The sequence below is a fragment of the Nicotiana tabacum genome, chromosome 5 (assembly GCF_000715075.1).
Source record: "Nicotiana tabacum cultivar K326 chromosome 5, ASM71507v2, whole genome shotgun sequence".
NCBI lineage: Eukaryota > Viridiplantae > Streptophyta > Magnoliopsida > Solanales > Solanaceae > Nicotiana > Nicotiana tabacum.
The window spans coordinates 100170303-100191004 of NC_134084.1; the positions used below are offsets into that span (position 1 = coordinate 100170303).

At 36.5% G+C, this 20702-nt stretch overlaps 1 protein-coding gene and 1 non-coding gene across 2 annotated transcripts; both read left to right on the plus strand.

Annotated features, from left to right (window-relative positions):
* The first annotated feature begins 3835 nt into the window (after window positions 1-3835).
* Window positions 3836-19722, plus strand: LOC107775427 (uncharacterized). Its single transcript, XM_075253863.1, has 15 exons — window positions 3836-4214; window positions 10693-10827; window positions 10912-10991; window positions 11130-11213; window positions 11345-11432; window positions 11534-11688; window positions 11860-13864; window positions 14230-14540; window positions 14717-15032; window positions 15117-15272; window positions 15678-15819; window positions 16062-16138; window positions 17092-17231; window positions 18229-18337; window positions 19030-19722. Exons 1-15 carry the CDS (start codon window positions 4032-4034, stop codon window positions 19225-19227), a joined length of 4179 nt encoding a protein of 1392 aa, XP_075109964.1. The 5' UTR covers window positions 3836-4031; the 3' UTR covers window positions 19228-19722.
* LOC142181411 (U6 spliceosomal RNA) lies at window positions 17814-17918 on the plus strand. Its single transcript, XR_012710065.1, has one exon. It is a non-coding gene; the product is annotated as a U6 spliceosomal RNA (small nuclear RNA).
* Window positions 19723-20702: the final 980 nt, after the last annotated feature.

Below are 20702 nucleotides of genomic sequence, written 5' to 3' on the forward strand. Positions count from 1 at the left end.
TCTTAAAATATACTAATATATTTTTATTAATCATTCCTTATTTGAACTAAGTAAAAAAGTACTTCTAATATTTAGGACTTTAAAGTTGTTAAAATAATAATTAATCCAACATTATCAACTAAACCACAGAATTATAAAAGCGTACACGTAAGAATAATTTATAGTCTACTATAAAATATAGAAGGAGTTTCCTTTTCCAACAAGGAAACTCCACGATAATTTTATGTTCTTTGTTCTTTGTATTTTAATTATATAAGGCCAATTTTGCCTCTTTATTTCCTTTCATACTTCTATTCTTAAAATTTCAATCGATAAATATTTTTTAAAAGCTTGGTTATTAAATTATATTATTTTTCTATTTTTAAAGTTTACTACGACAATTAATTCTACTAATAATATCCATCATTAGCTTTAGAAATAGTAATCATTAATGTTGGAAAAATATATTAATCATATATTTATGATAAAAAATAATAATTATTTGTCAGAAAAGAAACTGAGAAAACCTAGAAATATCAATAAAAAAACAATACTACCTTTATATTTGACTATTGGTTTCGAGAGATGTCAAAGAGGGTATTTAAAAAAAATAGGAAACCAAAAATAAGTTATGAATTTACTTATATTGCCAAGAGAACTTCTATAAATTAATATTTTCATATCAAGTATATTCTGCTAATTAATTTTAAAAATAGAAAAGACAACTGCATAATCTGGGTAATTGGAGGCAAATCCAAAAATCACAAGGAAGTGAATTTGTTTTCTGCCACTACTCTTCATCTTCCTACTTAAGAAAAATCTTGTAAGGAGAAAAACAAATATTAATCAAACTTCTAGTTGGACCCTACTTCGGTCAGGAGTTTTTCATACGCGTCCATTATGGATTTAGTAAACTTGAATTGTCCTCAAACTCAAAAATTTCACGTTTAAGCTTGCAATATTCGAGCTTGCATTTTCAAATTATTTCCTTAGGGAAGCGTAAAGATCATAGAAGGAGTGAAATATTATTGTGAGCAATGTGAATATAATTCAACACTTTGTGCTTCTCTCTATAGGTTTCGTCACCAAATACTTAACCCATATGGCAAAAATACAATAAGGCATCAGATGACTAATAGGAAGTAATTTCTTCTTTTATTGAGCTAGCTAAATAGAATTGACATACATTATTTTAGAAAACTTATACTACATTTTTAATTTAGATTCATCAACTAAAATACATTACTTCATAATATTTGTATAATTTTTGAAAAATTTATATTTATTGACATAGAATACACGCGCAACGCGCTGAGTTTCGGGTGCAGTCCTCTCCCCAAGTGGAATTTCCTTTTTAGGAATTCTTCAAATAATGCAACTTGCTCCAGTTCTTCCGCCGTGGATTTCGTTGCATCTGTCTCTTCTGGATCGAACTTGGAAATATCTCGGCACCTGATAATATTCCGACGCATATGTTTTCGGGCTAAAAGCACGAAAGCCCTTAGCGAAATATTTTGCCTTGTTCACCCTCTAAAAATAAAGTTCACACTAGACAAAAGTCATTTAATTATTTCTCTAATAATTAAAAATATTTATTTAATAAATTCCCTAATATTTAGGGATACTCATTTAATTATTCTCCTACTATTTATGACTTTAATTTTCTATTTCTTTTAATTCTACAAGTCGTGCCTTTTCAAATCCATGTAGATTTAGTAGTGTTAAATTTCATGAACTTTTAATTACCACTATAAAAATTTCCCAAACTTTGTACTCTTTATATGTTTAAGATTGATCTTTTAATAAAATTTTCGTCACTTTCAAACCCCATTTAGTTTTAAATTTATGATAGTTTTTTACTTTCTACCTCCACTTAAATTTAGAAGTATTAAATTTCAAATACAATTTATCTTAGGAAAGTATTCGACCACTTTGTAACTCCTTTTAATTTTAGGAGGCTTTTTAAATAAAATTTTGACTCAATTAAATTTCAAGCACTTTCGTTTTGTACTAGGAAAGTTTCAACCACTTTGTACCCATTTTAGGTTTAGATTAATTTTTTTTATAAGTTATTAGGTAAAAAAATAAGCACTTTGAACTCCTTTTTGTTTTAGGAGTCTTTATTTTTACCTTACATAAATCTTTTCCTATTTCAATTATATATGTAATGCATATATAAACGAAGCTTTACTATTCTATTATTTTTATCATCAAAAATTGCATAGTTTTACTGTAGGAAGTGTCAAAAAAATTACAATGAACAAAATAGTTATTTAATTATTATTTTTAAATAGTTAGGACCTTAATTATTTCTTAAATATTTAGGACGTCAAAATTAATTAAGTTTTATGTATTAAATTTTTTCCTATTCTAATTATGTACTATACCTTATTTGTAAAAGAAAATCACTTTTTGAGATTTAGAAGCTTAAAAACCATATATTACAAATTGATATTAGGCTAAGGCACGTATGCCAAATGCCTTGAAATCATATTTTTAGTTTCGAACATCATTTTTAGGCTTCAGGGTCTTAATTATTATAGTTCTAAAACTTTTAAAGCGCGTAGGCACAAAATATATTTTTACCTTTCAATCTATGATATTTTTGTATAATGAAGCAAGTATTCAAACAAATTAAAGGAAGAACTACTAGAATAGATCAAAATTTTAAACATGGTTGACACAATTATCATTTAAAATTTTAATTTTTGTTAATTCTTATATTATAACGTAAACACATTTTTTGAATAATACTTATGTCGTTTTAAAAAAAAATTATTCTTATTAATACGAGGTAACGCCCAACGAACGTACAATAAGATGCAATGCACGTACTTTGCATCTATTGATACTATATTAAAAGCATGAATCTCCTTAGCAAAATTTTATTCGCATTTTTTATTCTTTAAAACAACTTTCATATTAGAAAAAAGCTATAATTTGATTAATCCTCTATTATTTAAAAATTTAATTATTATTTTAACTATATAGAACTCCTAATATATATAACTATACATCACCAACAAATTTTCTTTCGCATATTTCACATAAAACTTTACTCTCCAGAATATTCTTATTACATATATATATTTTTATCTAACATTAAATGTACATACAATATTTTACTCCTATGATTAATAATTTAGTAATTTACATGTATTTTTTTCCACAATAATATACATGCATACTTACTTTTAATATTCTTTATTTGTATCTACTTTAATGTCCATTATAATTTTACATAACTTGTTCTTTTACAAAAATTTTAATTAATTGACACGATAAATACGTGCAACGCACGTACCCTAAAGCTAGTTTTAGAAAAAAGAACAAACAAAGTGTAAAGATTTCCATTTGGTCCCTCACAGCTTGTTTGGATGATTGTTACCCATTATATCGTATCGTATTGTTACTTTAAATACAATGTTTGTTTTGATTGTTACTTAAATTTTATTGTGTAGTATCGTTATATCCGTCTTTACATAACGACGAAATGTGTCACTTTATATAACGACCAATTTGGTGTGATCGCGTCGTTACCTTATCTTTTTCTCTCAATCTCACCCTCTATTATTATTAAATTATTTTATTTTATCATTTATCATACCTTTTTATATAGTAATTTTACGTTGTATTATAATTTTTCTTTATAATATTGTAAGTTTATTCTTCATATTGGTGGTGCGTGATATCATGAAACTATAGTAAATGACACAATCTATCTAAATATTATATTTATGAAACAATACAATACCATAAAGATGATGAAACAATACAATACCATAAAGTGTGTAACAACCATCCAAACAAGCTGTCACGCGAAGGGCACATGGAATGACTGACTCCTCCTCCTACTTACGATTATTCCTGGTAAGTATGAGTAGTTAATAGTAATATTAGTAAGCTTTCTCTTCTTCCCCCAAACTTGTACTGCTTGATTACATTCACTGTAAACTCACCTCATGCATTAAACCCTATTTTTCTCCATCCATCTTTGAGTCCATTTTTCGCTGGCGACGAATTGGAAAAACTGAATCAAATCTCAGCTATTAATGGCGGTTTCGGAGGAAGAATCCTCGTCTTCATCCTCTGCCGGTTGCAGCAGCAAGTCACGATCAGCTGCTCCTCGTGGCGCCTCTTATTTAGCTAAGACTGTTCTCAGAGGTAGTGTTGTTCTGCAAGTCGTTTATGGCCGTATCCGCTCTTCTACTTCGTACGACGTCGTTCTTGGCAAGGTAGCTCATTTTTTTAAACTTCATTTGCAGATTAGTTGTGTTAAATGTTAATTTCAATGTGTGATCATCTGCTTTGAAATTATTGGAATGAAATTGGCCAGGGCAGAGCAAAATTGATATAAAAAAAGACATATGGCTGACTCCAGTTGCTTTTCTTACGGGATTGCTTAATGTAGATAAGGACTATCAATCCTTTAGATTTAAAGTTTCTAAATATAATTCGAATGAATACTTATATATCTGAAAGTATTTTGTAATGGAATAAGGATGATTATTTCAAAGAGGAGGTTAGGCTTCCACTTCCCCTCCTATATATATTTATCTTTTGGATATTAATATACTCGTAAGGCGCAGGCTAACCTCCCGTCTTTAAGGATGTATTAACTTAAAGAAAAAAATGATTACTATGTGATTGGGGGCATAGTTGATTGATTTAATTTTATTTGAAATTAGATTAAAATCGTGAAACGTAAGCTTGTAAAATAGCTAGACCAAATTTAATTAATGGAGTCTTCTAGTGACATTATGAAATTGAACCCATATGGCAGAAAGCATAAGCATTGGGTACGTATGTTGTGCTCAGATTCTACCGATCGATGCATAGCCCAATTTTTCTTTTATATGCACGTGTAACTACACGTGTAACTATTTTGGGGTGCCAGGTGCTCTTTCTGTAGTCTTCCCTTGTGTTCTATTTGAAGCAAGTGGGTTGCACCAATGGTCAATAACCGGGAAGTCTACACCACTATTCCTTTTTATGAATCTTACAAAACCCCATTGCGAGCCTCTCTTCTCCTTTTGATGCTTGAAAGGGTTATGAGAGGAAAGTCACGATTTAAATCTTTATATCAATACGAATTCAACCATGATCTAGTTATTTTGTGGGATAATTAGAGGGAAGAAGTGGAATAGCCGTATGTAGAAGGTTGTATTATCATAGTTTCAGGAGTAAGAAATAGTGTTTGCTTTATCAAAAAAAGAAAGAAAAAGAAATAGAGTTTAAGTTTGTAGATTAAGTTTTTAAGGAATGTTGTAATAGTATGTTGTGACTTTCTTCTTTTCACTTACATATTCAATCTCTAGAAGAAAGTTTTCTTTTTTCTTTTTTTTTTCATTATGTTTTATGGAACCTGGTGGTATCGGTTTGTCAATTTTCTATCATAGATTCGTAGAGACGTACCTCAGAGGGTTTTGGCAATCTCACTAAGCTCCTTTGCCTTACAATAATGCCAAAAGCTTTCGATAATTTTGTCTCCTCTTGATGAAAATTTTATTGGTCAAGTGTTTTGGTCCAAAAATAAAATTGGCCTACTCCCATTATGATTTTTGGCCTGTGACACCTATTAGAAATTAGTTTTTTCCGAAATATAGTACTATGTCAAACTTATTAGTACTAAGAAAGTCTATCTACCATTCTCCATAGACAACTTACTTCCTTTAGTAAGTTTTTTTTTTTTGATGAAATAAGGTGTTCCATTAGAAAAAGGCAACAAGAAGTTGCAAAGTTACAGAAGTATTGAAATGCAGAAATAATAAGAATTGCAAATCCCTTTACAATGTCAATCTAAGACAAGGGAGCTAACAAAGTCCAGAAATTGGTCGGTGCTAATTACAACAATTAACTTAGTCCAACAAAAAAGAGATCCATAAACACCAAATAATAGCACCGGGGATCGTCAACTAGATTTTTTTGATGGTCTTATCAACTCTCCATAAACACCAGCTAATGTGTGCCTCTTTTATTCTGTGGCATGATCCAAATCTAGCCAAAAATGCAAAGGGACATATTCCAAAGGTCATTTGCCACTGGGCAGTGCAAAAACAGGTGGCTGACAGTTTTCGCATCTTCCAAACATAGATAACACCTATTGACCAGGTGGAAACCTCCTTTGTTGAGGTTGTTTTGTGTTAAGCAGGCCTCATTGAGGGCAATCCAGTTATGAAAAATAACTTTAATAGGTAGTTTGGTCTCCCTCATCTATGTTGCTCGGACTCTCTGAAAATGTGGCAGGATACGTGTTGGATCCTCCAAAAGTAGTGCATTTTTAAAGGATCCGACACGGGTGCGACTTCATTTTGGAGAGTCCGCGCAACATAGTCCCTCATTAGCCTCCAGGGCCATGCATCATTCACCTGGTTCAGAACCAATCTGTCTGTAGCATTCTTTTACTGTGAAGGTGCCCTTATTCCCGCAACATATGGTATTTGGTTGGCTCACATAAATATTATACCACTCCACTTTTGCTAGCATATCCATTATACCCAGTCCTGCACAACTCTTCTAAGATTAACCTCCTAGTTGCTAGATCTCTGACTCCCAAACCTCCATTGCATTTCGGCTGAATGACTTTATCCCACTTTATCAGATGAAACTTGTGGGTGTTGCTATTACCTTCCCCAAGGAAGTCCCTACTGGTTCTATCCAATTGCTTTAGCACCTTCCTTGGGATGGGGAACAATGACATGTAGTATGTTGGTGTGCTGTCAAGCACACTACTGATGAGAGTTAATTTGCCACCTACGTATATATATTGAAGCTGCCAGGAAGTTAATCTCTTCGCAAATTTTTCAATAACCCCATTCCATATCTCACAATTCTTGAATTTGGCACTCAGTGGTAGACCCAAGTATGTGGTAGGTAGAGTCCACCAATACTGCAACCTATAATGCCTGCCCAGCTCCTCTACATTAGGCACATGATTAATAGGGTAAATTATACTTTTCAACACATTGACATGTAACCCTGACAAAGCTTCGAAGAGAAGAAGTGTGAGGTTCAGGTACATAACTTGTGATTTATCTGCCTCACGAAAGATCAAAGTTTCATCAGCATATAGCAGGTGAGAAATAGTGATTGAGTTCCCAATATTGGAGCCTACTCTGAATCCCTGAATCCACTGCATTTCTTTGGCCTTTTCCAGCATCGTGCTTAGTCCCTCCATGGCTAGAATGAACAAGAATGGGGAGAGTGGGTCTCCTTACCTGATCCCTTTTTGGGAGAGAAGAAACCCACTGGTTCTCTATTAACTAACACTGAGTACTTGACTGTTGAAATGCTGAATCTGATCCACCTTATCCATTTGTCTCCAAATCTCATCTTCCTCAGTATAGATATTAGATAGGACCAGTTCAGTTGGTCAACAACCTTCTCTATGTCCAACTTGCACATATGCCAGGATCCCCAGTTTTAATACTCCAATCTAAAGCCTCATTGGCTATAAGTGCTACATCAATGATCTATCTTTGTTCGATGTTCGATAAAGGCATTCTGATGATTGGAGACAAGTTTACACTTTATCGATAACCTTCTTCAACCTTTCTGCTAGCAGCTTGGCCACAATCTTATAAACACTTCCAACAAGACTTAGTAATTAAATTAGAGGAGCTTCCAGGTTGCTATCTGCGTACTGAAATCCCTTACCCAGCAGCCACCACCACCCGATTCCAGTAGTAGGAAGAGAAATCTACAAGATCAAGGTCAAATTGAGATCTGGTCTGCTGAATTTAACCTGACCTCACTGCACATTGAAGGTTTAAGTTCTTGTAGAGCATACATGCACTGCGCCTTGAAGCAAATGCAAATTGAACTTTCTGTTGTTTAGGGAATTAGTACCAGTGGAAGGAGGTCTCATTCTTAATTGTCTGAATAACAGTGTACCGACCAAAAAATGTCTTTAGCAGCGTTGGAGAGTAAAAATGACACATATATTTGTTGATATTCCCTATCAGGTAAGATCCGTTAATTGAATGATGGTCATATAAACTTTTATTTTCGCTCTTGGCGAATGTCTATAGGTTGAGCTTGCAATCAGAAGCTTGAATCTAAGCGTGAGATTTATTCACTCTATCAGTAACCAAGCTGGATTGGGTCTGTAGGAATTTGCCTTTTGTATCAGTTTTTGTTTGCTTGCTAAAAGACCTTTTCTTGAGGGTGGGGGGATTGGTTGGAGGTTGAGGCAATGTATTTGATGGGAGATGTTCTTTTCTTGATGAAGTAAGAGATATTATCAAAAGCATCAAGAAGATGCAAAATAGAGCATTGTGCAGGCGCTAATACAAAAGAGAGTTTGCTAGCCCTATTACAGATAATCCTATGCTAAGGATAGGGAGCAAACAAAATCCAAAAGTGACTCATGTGAGCTAAAGAGGGGAGAGATTACTCAAGCTACATAACAAAATTAAACAATTAGCCTTGAGGAAGTAAGTTGAGTTGATATTCCATCAAAACATCTTCTATTCCTTTCTGCCCAAATTGTCCAAAAGATACATCCAGGAATCATTTTCCAGATCTTTCTGATGGATTTATCAACTTTCCATAAGCTCCAGCTGCTGTAAGCATCTTTAATACTTTCTGGTGTCACCCAATTGAGTCCAAGCACTGAAATGAACATGTTCCAAATGTCTGAAGTTACTCAACGATGCAAAAAAAGGTGCCTGTTTGTTTCAAAATCTTGATGGCGCATGTAGCATCTGTTAACTGTGGGAATACTCCTTTTGCACAGATTGTCTTGAGTGAGGCAAGCTTCATTCAATGCAGTTCAACTGTGACAGATAACTTTAGGGGGTAGTTTTGTTTTACCGATAAGCTTCCAAGGCCAATTGTCCACCATTTCATTCTGGCTAGTGATGTGTCAGTATCCCTCTTTCACTGTCTAGATTCCTTTTGCTCTTGTTCCCCAAATGAGTTTATCTGGAACCTGCTCATTGGCCATACATCTTCCCAATCCGTCTAAGAGGCTGAGTAGTTCACCCAATTCCCAATCCTGCACATTCCTTCTGAGAATTGGATTCCAGGTGTTGTATGCTCTGTTCTGAGAGATAGTATAGTCACTTCTGCTTGCTATTTGATAGATATTTGAGAAGTCATTTTGCAAAGTTGAGTCCCCTAGCCAATTATCTTCCCAAAACTTGACATTTGCACCATTTCCTATCTGAAATCTGCTATTCTGTCGGAACTCTCCCCATAGTCTGATTATGTTTCTCCAAGGTCCAACCTCATGTGCTGGCTAGAGACTTTTGTGACCAGTTGCCTTGCATTCACCACTTTCTTTCAGGTTCCCTGATCTTCCTGTACATATCTCCACAGCCATTTCATGGGAGATGCTTTACTTGTAATTTTCATCCCTATCATCTGATCACGTTGATCTAACTTTCAGTATGTTACTTTTTGCTTGGTTTTCATCTCAAAATTATTGACAATCCCAGTGTTATCAAAGGCGAAAAGCGTAAAAAAGCTCTAAGTCCGTTGGGGCTTGAAGCGCAAAGCGCAAATAAAGCGTGGGCTTTAATGAAAAAAGGCGCAACGGGAGAAAAAGTAAAAATATGCATGTAGTTCAAGACTAATCATTTTAAGCATGAATAACCAATATATGGACAAAGAAATTGAAAAAAAAATTCACGATAAAGTGAAATATCAATTGTTTAAAGTCACCTTTTCAGGATTACACTCATTGGCAAGGAAAAGTATGCCTTAGAGCTTTGATGTGACACTGAAGCACACACAAAGCGAGGCGAAGCGCTCAACGTGTTTTGAGCCTCGCTTCAGGGCTTAAGCACGCTTTAAGCGCGCCTTTGACAACACTGGACAATCCATTAATAAGGCTCTCTTGTATCAAACAACCGGAAAAAACATACAAACTCACATGGGAATATCATTTATAGTTCAATTAATTACACTATCATAGTTACATTAAACAATTCTATGTTATAGAAGTTGTCATAATTTTTAGCCACCACCCAACCATTTTGCCCTCTGTTTGTATCTCTGAATCTTAAAATTTAGGTGTTGACGAATCTGGCTTCTAGATTGATACCCGTATTGGATGCTTGTATTGAGTCCATGTAACGTGACAACAAGTAAAGCTTAGATGCTTTAACCAATAGATGTTCTTGCTCAACCTTGTAGCTAACAATTTTGTTATCCTTCCTTTAGATGCTTTAACCAATAGATATTCCCAGTCAACCTTGTAGCTAGTATTGGTTTTTGCTGTTTTTTTTCCTATAAGGTAAGTATTGGTTTTTTGGCGTTTTGCATCCTTGTTTTTTGGTTTTTGGCGTTCGCATACTATCAGTTTTTATAAGGTATATGAAATTTTGTTAATTTGGAAACTCCCGTATACAAGCAGTTAGCCAAAGAAATAGAGAGCCAACATAAGAGATGTGGTTCTCTATAAATAACACCCAATATTGTATACTAAAAGGAGCCTTGTGGGTGCATAAAGGGGTCAACCAGGATTAATCTATTGTTCACTGCCTTGTATTTTATTAAAATATGTTTTTTAGTAGCACTTGCATGTTCTCTTGATTTCTAGATGAATTATAGTATCCTATGCTTATATAGCACGGGTGTGCTGCATGCTTAATTGCTTCTGATTGGATACTTTGCATATGGGCTTCAACATGTTGAATGTTAGCTACTCGGTTTACAGTTTTATTTAGCAAGTTTCAGCAAGTAATATGACAATGTATTTTGATGCAGGAAACATCTGTAGAGTTGGTGATTATAGATGAAGATGGAATTGTGCAATCTATCTGTGAGCAGCCTGTATTTGGCATAATAAAAGATATAGCTGTGCTGCCCTGGAATGAGAAGTTTCGTGCTGGAAGCCCGCAGGTGTCTTAGATTGCTCCTTTCAACTTATCCCTTATTTCTAAGATTCTATACTCATGGCATTTTCCTTTCACTTCTTTTAAATAGCTTTTGAGCAAGGATCTCCTGGTTGTTATTTCGGATTCAGGGAAGCTCTCAGTTCTCAGATTTTGCAATGAAATGCACAGGTTAATTGTTTCTCAACTTATCTTTTTCCTTTTATTTTTGTTACACATAAAAGGAGCAGTGAATTCTTCTTAAAATCTTGATTTAGCCAAGACAGTCATCCTTTTCATTAAAGGCGTACCTTTGCATTGTTCACATAGGTTTTTCGCTGTAACACATGTTCAACTTTCATCTCCTGGAAATCCAAGGCATCAAATTGGAAGGATGTTGGCTATTGATTCCAGGTAAGTTGTATTTTTGATGGACAAATGAAACTAATTAGATGGTTGGCAACAATTGAAACCAGTCACCTTCAGCTACTACCTAAAGATTCTTAGATGTCCATGTCGGTAATTTCTTATTCTGCCCTATGCAGTGGCTGTTTCATTGCTGCTAGTGCATATGAAGACAGATTGGCTCTTTTCTCCCGCTCTGCTTCAGCTGGCAGTGATATACTTGATAAGGTTAATATTTTTGCATACATTTCGTGCTAGATATGTATACTACTTAACCGCTTGGATAGCTATGTTCTATTCTACTGATTTGTTTTAAATAATGATATTAGAGAATCTTTTGTCCCACTGACAATCAAGGGAAGATTGGGACTGCCAGTGGTTTCACCAGTATCTGTGGTACCATATGGAGCATGTGCTTCATCTCAACAGATGTTCGTCAACCAAATAAGGAGCACAATCCTGTATTGGCCATTCTTCTGAATAGGTAGGATGATGGATAAGTTCGCAAACATAATTAATTGTCAGATTCGCAATCGTTAAACTGGCTTTGTGATGGAAAGTGGGTTTTCTCTTTTGTAGTTGTATATGACAAATCATCATCTTCTAATTTCTGCTATGCTAGTATTGATATGATGTTTCAAATTTGGCCCTGCAGGAGGAGATCATATAGGACTGAGCTCATGTTGATAGAGTGGAATATGAAGGAGCATTCACTCCATGTAATATATCAGTATTCTGAACCTGGACCACTAGCACATCATATCATAGAAGTTCCTCATTCTTATGGAATCCTGTTAGTATTTCGTGCTGGGGATGCTATTGTGATGGACTTTAGAGATCCTCACAACCCTTGTTTTCTTTATCGAATAAGTTTAAATTTTACACCACCTTCAGTTGAGGAGCAGAATTTTGTAGAAGAGGCTATTAGAATTCCTGATATTATTGACGAAGACGGTATGTATAGCGTTGCTGCATCTGCATTGCTTGAGCTTAGCGACTTGAATAAAAATGACCCAATGAACATTGACGATGATAGCAATGTAAAACCGGGTTCAAATTTTGTCTGCTCATGGAGTTGGAATCCTGGAAATGAGCACAGTCCTAGGATGATATTTTGTGCTGATTCTGGAGAGCTTTTCCTGATTGATTTTTTATTTGATTCTGATGGCCTGAAAATATCTCTGTCTGATTGTCTTTACAAGACTCAACCTGCCAAGGCACTTTTGTGGGTGAGAGGTGGGTTTTTGGCAGTTATCATTGAGATGGGTGATGGGATGGTGTTAAAAGTTGAAGAGGGAAAACTTGTTTATAGAAGTCCAATCCAAAATATCGCACCAATATTGGATATGTCCGTTGTGGATTACCATGATGAGAAACATGATCAAATGTTTGCCTGCTGTGGGATGGCACCTGAAGGATCTTTACGAGTTATACGCAGTGGCATCAGCGTAGAGAAATTGTTGAAAACTGCTCCTATTTATCAGGGTATTACTGGAACTTGGACAGTGAAAATGAAAATGGCTGATTCTTATCATTCTTTCCTTGTACTATCATTTGTTGAAGAGACCAGGGTTCTATCTGTTGGTGTGAGCTTTTCTGATGTAACTGACTTCATGGGTTTCCAGCCGGATGTTTGCACGTTGGCTTGTGGTCTTGTGGGCGATGGTTTACTGGTGCAAATCCACCAGACTGCTGTGAGACTGTGTGTACCTACTATTGCGGCACATCCAGATGGTATTGATTCGTCATCACCAACTTTCACCTCATGGTCCCCTGATAATATGACAATAAGCCTCGGAGCTGTTGGGCCTAATTTGATAGTTGTTGCAACTTCCAGTCCATGCTTCTTATTTATTCTTGGCATCAGGACCTTATCAGCCCATCATAAAGAAATATACCAGATGAAACATGTGAGATTGCAAGATGAACTATCCTGCATTTCAATCCCCCGGCTTGAGCAAAAACCTTTTATATCTAAAACTAGTCATACAAATGGAGTTCCTTTGGATTCTCTTCCATCCGGATTGGACATTAGTAACACCTTCATTATTGGTACACATAAGCCTTCTGTGGAAGTTCTATCATTTACTTCTGATAAAGGCGTGAATGTTCTTGCCATTGGATCTATAACCTTAACAAACACTCTTGGAACAACCATAAGTGGCTGCATTCCTCAAGATGTAAGACTTGTACTCGTTGATCGGCTTTATGTTCTTTCAGGATTAAGGAACGGTATGCTACTCAGATTTGAGTGGCCCTCCACCTCGATAGTTGCCTCACTTGAGTCGCCTGGCCTTCAAACTTTTGACAATTCTTGTATGGCTAATTCCAGTGGTTCCTCAATTTTTGCATCTCAGAATTTTAGAACTCAACCTATGCAAGTGTCCAGTTTATTGGCTAAGACGAAGGATTCTCCTGTTTATCTGCAATTAGTTGCAGTTCGTCGGATTGGCATCACTCCTGTTTTTCTCGTTCCATTGAATGACTCTCTTGATGCTGATGTGATCGCTCTAAGCGATAGGCCCTGGTTATTGCAAACTGCAAGGCATAGCCTCTCGTATACTTCAATCTCTTTTCCACCTTCCACACATGTTACTCCAGTCTGCTCACCTGAATGTCCCAAGGGAATTATCTTTGTTGCTGAAAACAGTCTTCATTTGGTAAGAGAAAAGCCTCATTATTGTTAACAGAGCTCAACATTGGTACATCACCTCCCTAGTTGCACTTGGAGTAGGATTTCTTCTCGGTGTTCTCATATGCGGTTGATGGCGGATATTCAATGGCACTTTATTCATGCCACTTCCGTTTGCCTGACCTTCCCCCCCCCCCCCCCTCCCCCTTTTCCAAACACACACACACACATCACACCCAAAAAAAGAAGAAAATAATAGAGAATGAAAACTAAAGAAGCGAAAAGCAAAGGATGGAATGAGGGAGGTTGACTGTGTTTAGTTGTATATATCGATCTTGGTCTTTTTACACCTTTAATAGTCAGTCAAAGTGGTCCTCTATTTTCTTGTTTCAGGTGGAGATGGTGCCTAGTAAACGGCTTAATGTGCAGAAATTTCATTTTGGCGGCACTCCTCGAAAGGTTCTATATCATAGTGACAGCAGGTTGTTGCTTGTATTACGGACTGATCTCAGTGATGATTTATGTTCATCTGATGTCTGTTGCGTAGATCCTCTCAGCGGATCGGTGTTGTCTTCCTTTAAGTTTGAGCCAGGGGAGATTGGAAAATGCATGGAGTTGGTAAAAGTTGGATACGAACAAGTTCTTGTTGTTGGAACTAGTCTCTCTACTGGTTCAGCTATAATGCCTAGTGGTGAAGCTGAAAGGTAGTGCCATCCGCCAGTTATAACATTTTACTTCCATAAATCTACAAAGCATACATTGTTTTTGCTTATATTTTCTTTCCCAATAATCTATCTTATCTGGGTAGATCTTTGTTTGTGTGAAGTGTATGAATGAATTGCATGTTTTTGTATTATTTTAATAAAGATACTTTTTACAGCACAAAGGGCCGTCTAATAGTTCTTTGCATCGAGCAAATGCAAAACTCGGATAGTGGGTCAATTGCATTTTCTTCAAGGGCTGGATCGTCTTCTCAACGGACTTCACCTTTCCGTGAGATTGGTGGATATGCCGCTGAGCAGCTGTCTAGCAGTAGTCTTTGTAGCAGTCCTGACGATAACAGCTGTGACGGGATTAAACTTGAGGAAAGTGAGGCATGGCACTTAAGATTAGGTTATTCAACCACCTGGCCTGGAATGGTGCTTGCAGTCTGCCCATACCTTGATCGTTATTTCTTGGCCTCTGCGGGCAACTGTGTACGTTGAAATAACTCTCATATACTGACTTTCTCGCAAAGTTAGTGTTACTTCTTACTAAAATATATTTCATGCTTCCCGCAGTTTTATGTTTGTGGTTTTCCAAATGATAATGCTCAAAGAGTCAGACGCTTAGCAGTAGGGAGAACTCGTTTCATGATCATGACTCTTACTGCACACTTCACTAGAATTGCTGTTGGTGATTGCCGTGATGGTGTCCTCTTCTATTCGTATCAAGAGGTAAGTAGCTAGAGTAGGTTTTTAAAAAAAAAGGCTGCGTACACACTGCCCTCCCCAGACCCCATGTATGGGATTAAGCTGGGTTTGTTGTTGTTGTATGTTTTGTTGGGAATTGGTTGTTTGTATTCCATTATGGGGCTGGAAATTTGGAAATCCTCTTTCTAGGTTGTAGTTTGCATGGGACATGTAAATACTTGTACCAGATATTACCACCTTGCGTCTATGTTGCTCGGACTCTCCGAAAATGTGGCCGGATACGTGTCGGATCCTCCAAAAGTAGTGCATTTTTGAAGGATCCGACACGGGTGCGGCTACATTTTGGAGAGTCCGCGCAACATAGCCTTGCGTTGGTAGGTTTGGAAATTTTGTTGCCTTACAAGCCATCTTCTTCTGTCTTGTGATCAGGATGCGAGAAAACTAGAGCAAGTTTACTGTGACCCTGTCCAGAGGTTAGTTGCTGATTGCACTCTTATGGATGTAGACACAGCTGCTGTTTCAGATCGAAAGGGGAGTCTATCCATTTTATCATGTTTGAATCACTCAGAAGGTAAATTCAACTTGCAATATCTATGTAAACTCCAAATTCTAAAATACAACTGCATAGGAAAAGAAAGATCAGGATCTCTGTTCATATTTAATGCCTTATGATTACCTTTTCTGCTGTTTTCACTAGCTGAGATTCTTATGGCATATCCTCATCATTTTCTTTCTCATACTTCTCTTCCTCTAATAACTATTTGTAATTTAAATCCTTTACTTGTTTTTTGAAAATATGGCTTTGTTTTACAGATAATTCCAGTCCAGAATGCAATCTAGCTCTAACTTGTTCATTCTACATGGGTGAGATAGCTATGAGAGTTCGAAAGGTAAGCATTTGGCTGGAGCCGTTCAGTTTTGGATGATGGGTTTAGACCATACTTGTCAAAGATGATAACCTTTACACCCTATAATGCACCTTCTAATGAACCCTCTTCTTATTTTTTCCTTATGAAATAGTATAAATGACATAGACAACAATATATTTGTCAGTGGAAAGCAGGTGCACTTTCCTATAGGAGATAATTGTTGGATGCCTTATGGTGTTTGTGGTCCAGAAAGTAGATACAATGCATATCATAGGATATATAGAAGATGGCAAATCTGACACAGGCGTGAACCACAGAACTTGTGATAGACCCGAAAATTTGATTGTAGCTGATATTATTCTCTTAGATGATGCCCCAAGCTGAGAAAAAACAAGTATGGTGTTCAGTGGTGACACGGGTGAGGTTATGAGTATTGAAAAATTTCCTCGGTTCTGATTTTGGTGCTTGAGGGAGATGGAGAGAACAAAATTCTTTTCAACTCTTTCCATCTATAGCAAATTATCTGATTTCATCGATTATCTGTTTTTCGCTTTACCAATTGTATTCCTTATTATATATTTAAGTTAATAGTATTCAACTATAATTTCCAAAGAAAACTAATAATTCATAATTCTTATACTTCTTCTTAATCAATCATTTAAGTTGAATTTAATTTTTTTACATATTTAAGCTTAGGTTAAAATAAAATCAATACTCGAGCACCTTCACTTTATTTGAAAAAAAAAAAACAATACTCCTATATTTAGTGATATTGGCTTCACTTGATTTTGTAAGAAGTCTTAAATGTTTTGATGGAATAGGATATGAACTTTGATGATTTGGGACAAAATCGTTAACAGTTGATGGAATGGGATATGAACTTTGATGATTTGGGACAAAATGCTGCAGCATTATCACCTTGGCTTTGTTTTGGTGGCAGCCTCAATTGATTTGAGAATTATTATTTGTTGCAGGGGTCATTCTCTTATAAACTTCCAGCAGATGATGCACTTAAGGGCTGTCAAGTTGCCAGCAATGTCGGTGACATATCACAAAATAGTATCATGGCTAGTACACTTTTAGGGAGCATAATTATTTTCATTCCTCTTACTAGGTATTTCACAATTATCCTGTCAAACTTACTGTTCATGTTACCTGAAAAATTTAGTTCATCTTCACCTTCGTGGGATGTGCTTCGTCATTCTTCGACTCTTTGTGCCTTTTATTTCACTATTTACATGCATTTTTTAGTTTGTTATTCTAGTGTCTGAGCTGCAAACTTAGGATATGACTATCATCTGATAATAACATTTGGGTGGTTGCTTTTGCTCCTCGGTGACAATCAGCTTAGTCTCTTCATCAAGATGTTAAATAATTAATATATGCATTTATAGCTGTCTCAGCATGTTGACTCTACTGGAGTATTAGAATGCCAGTTTTTGGACTTCTCGTGATTCGTGACATTTAAACTGATTGAATTCAACTACTCTTTTGAACGGCTAGTGTCGGGCAACCCGAGTTAGATGTTCCTGCTTTGTAGTTGGTTTAGGAGTTCTTAGTCTCTGTAAGTATTATCTGGTGTTTTTTTCCCCTTCCTACCCCACTCCTTGCTGTCCTGCAGAAGTGGGAGGGAAAACAGTGACTGGGAAATTGGAAAGCAAGTGGTCATAAGTAGTTTCTGGAGTGTATTTACACTGTTTTATTTCGGGGACATCCGATAAAATTGGAATGATAGAGAGAAGATTAGCATGGCCCTTGCACAAGGATGACACGCACAAATCGAGAAATATTTCATGATTTAAATTGAAAATGTATATGATTTTCAAAAAGCTTCCGGTCAGATTGATTTTCATGCATATGGTTGGGGTACATCATACGGTTTGGTTCATTCGGGTGGGGTAGTGTGCTGGGTGCCAATCACGTGTATTTGGGTAGTGACATTAAAATAGGAGATGGGTAAGTTGGTACAAAAAGAGAATTACTCCTAACATGGATCAAATGTTGAAGTATTTTAATTGAATGCCAAAATGCAGTGTTTTCAATTGGCTATCTATTTTCTCTGCATAGAAGATATTGTTAAACTACCTCTGAAGAAATTTACTTTCTCATAGGGAGGAATATGATCTCTTAGAAGCGGTACAGGCTAGGCTTGTCATCCATCCATTGACTGCTCCTATATTGGGAAATGACCACGCTGAATTTCGCTGTCGTGGGAGTCTGGTAAGGATCTATTTTTCTTATTTTAGATGTAAACTGTTTTGAAGTTCTTTTTTTATAATTTTTTTTAAAGAAGTTCTTATTTAATTCCGGCTTTTACAAGGTGAAGTTTCTAATCAAGCCTGATGATTTTTTATGAAAAAGAATTGTCATTAGATAAGACTATTATGTTAGATAGTGATGTCTCACACTCTTGTAAAAGAATTGTCATTAGCCTTTGGCTATTTAAAGCTTTTGCTTTGTTCAAGTATAATGCTACAATTCACATGCTGCTCATTGTGCTCATGTCAGAGGAGTGCAAATAGAATGTCCCAATAAGCATGTGAACAAGGACAACGGGACATATAGCGTAGTGGAAAGGACCATTCACCTCCTGCCATGTGGCGGTTCAAGCCACCTAGGGAAAAAGTGGGAAAAGGCCATTGGTGAATGTTGTCTCCTAAGGGGTGGAGGGGTTACTGGAGTAGGATTTTCCATATCACACAAGAAAAAAAAATGGAAATGCAAACAAGAGGAATCTGTGACTACAGTCTTTCACTCTTGCTCTCTATAGTTCTCGTTTTCCTTGACAAGGTGTTTTAGGTTTGCATTGCAGAAACTAGAGGGCCATGCTTTTTATGATTGATGTTTAAGTATCTGCCTGAAACTGTCACTCATTATTCTTTGTGCCGGTATTTTGCCTTTTCCAATTATAGGCTAGGGCACCTAAAGCTCTGGATGGTGATATGCTTGCTCAGTTCTTGGAGCTTACTAGTATGCAACAAGAAGCTGTATTAGCATTGCCTCTTGGTGCACAAAACACGATTACGTTCAATTCAAAGCAATCTCCTCCTCCAATTACTGTCAATCAGGTTGTGCGGCTGCTAGAACGTGTTCATTATGCCCTGAACTGAATATGTTCTGATGCTTTGAGAGCTGTAAACTTGGACTTCCATTGACTGCCAATCATGTGGCCTTACAGCCTTCCTCCAGATGATTGCCAGTGCGAAGGCCATCTTTTCATATTCTTGGAAGCAAGATGATTGCGATTGACACATGATGTTTGAAGCTGGATCAAATATCGTGCCCAGGCCAGGCTATTCTGCTTTGTTTTGGCTTTTTTTTTTGGGGGGATAGTTTTGCAGGGTTGTGCTTCTGGGTGCCTCTTCCTTCATTGTCCGTACACAGTTTTGTACGGCAATCTTTTAGTTTACCTGAGATGCCTTTGCTTCTCGACAGGAGCACGGGGTGTTTTTTTTGGGGGTGGGGTGGGGGGGGTGGGGGCTATGGACTCTTTTCTGTATAATATGGGCTCCAGTAGGTTCAGTTAATTGTAAATATATCTAATACCACAGAATTCTTGTCGAGAACTTTTTTCTTATTCACATGCCTCATTGCGCAAACATTTGCCATTTGCCTCCTTTATTCTTTTACCCTTTCTGCTGCTGTTTTTATATTGTCCTCTGGAAGCAACAAATGGTTGTATTTCACGTTGGCATGATTTTGCCAGTTTAGATTTTTAATCTTTTTTCTGGAGAGAATGATGAGCCCCCAGTGTAGAACAGAGTATTGAAATCAGAATGCTAAGTGATTTCTTTCTATTTGTATAGGCGTTGCTGTGCAACATTACTCAATGGAACACTTGTATTAGTGGGAGGTAGTAGGTCTGAGTAAAATAGTCGAACTGTGCGGGGGGGGGGGGGGTGGGGGGAGGGGAGGGGGGAGAAACAGAGGCCTTGATTTAATTGGTCAAAGTAGTAAATTATTGCTCTGCTTCATGTAGGGGTGGTCATGACCCCTTTTGTTAGTGATGAACTGAAAACAGGAATTGCAAGAGTAGGAATGGAATTGAATGCAAGGCTTTTTACGTATCAAAACGAATAAATGATCATATATAGAGGATGTGATAGACTCATTAAATTCAAAAGGCTGACAATTGACAAGTTCAAATTGCATTGCGTGGCAGAGAAGTTGGGTAGTTAGCAGTTGGATGTATTTTGATGGCCTTAATTACAGGCTACAACTAAAGCTTTTTGGGGTCAATAATTAAGGTGATACACAATTTATCTCCCCGCTTTGATCTAGGTATTTATCAGTACGAGTGTTCCAAGCGGACTGGAAAATACTAAATGCCGATGACGCTAAGAAAAATGCAAATAGAGATGTTTGCTATAAACAAAATTAACTAGGAATTTGCTGCAAGCATTGGCATATGCTATATGGAAATGTGAAACATCAAAATGCATCTAATGACTAGATCTCGTTGCTTGATATCGTATTCATCAACAAAAATTACGATTCAGTGAATTGGTTGTCACGTCTGACAAAATCTTAGCTAGGAATCAGCATGAAACTCGGACGTCATTCAAATTCAGGCAAAATGCGAGCC

Bases quoted from the DNA above. Each gene is read 5' to 3' on its own strand.
- LOC107775427 (XM_075253863.1), top strand. From the start codon at position 4,032: ATGGCGGTTTCGGAGGAAGAATCCTCGTCTTCATCCTCTGCCGGTTGC. The intron at 10,992-11,129 runs GTTAATTGTTTC...TTGTTCACATAG, and splicing joins TTTTGCAATGAAATGCACAG to GTTTTTCGCTGTAACACATG. The intron at 15,273-15,677 runs GTAAGTAGCTAG...TCTTGTGATCAG, and splicing joins TCTTCTATTCGTATCAAGAG to GATGCGAGAAAACTAGAGCA.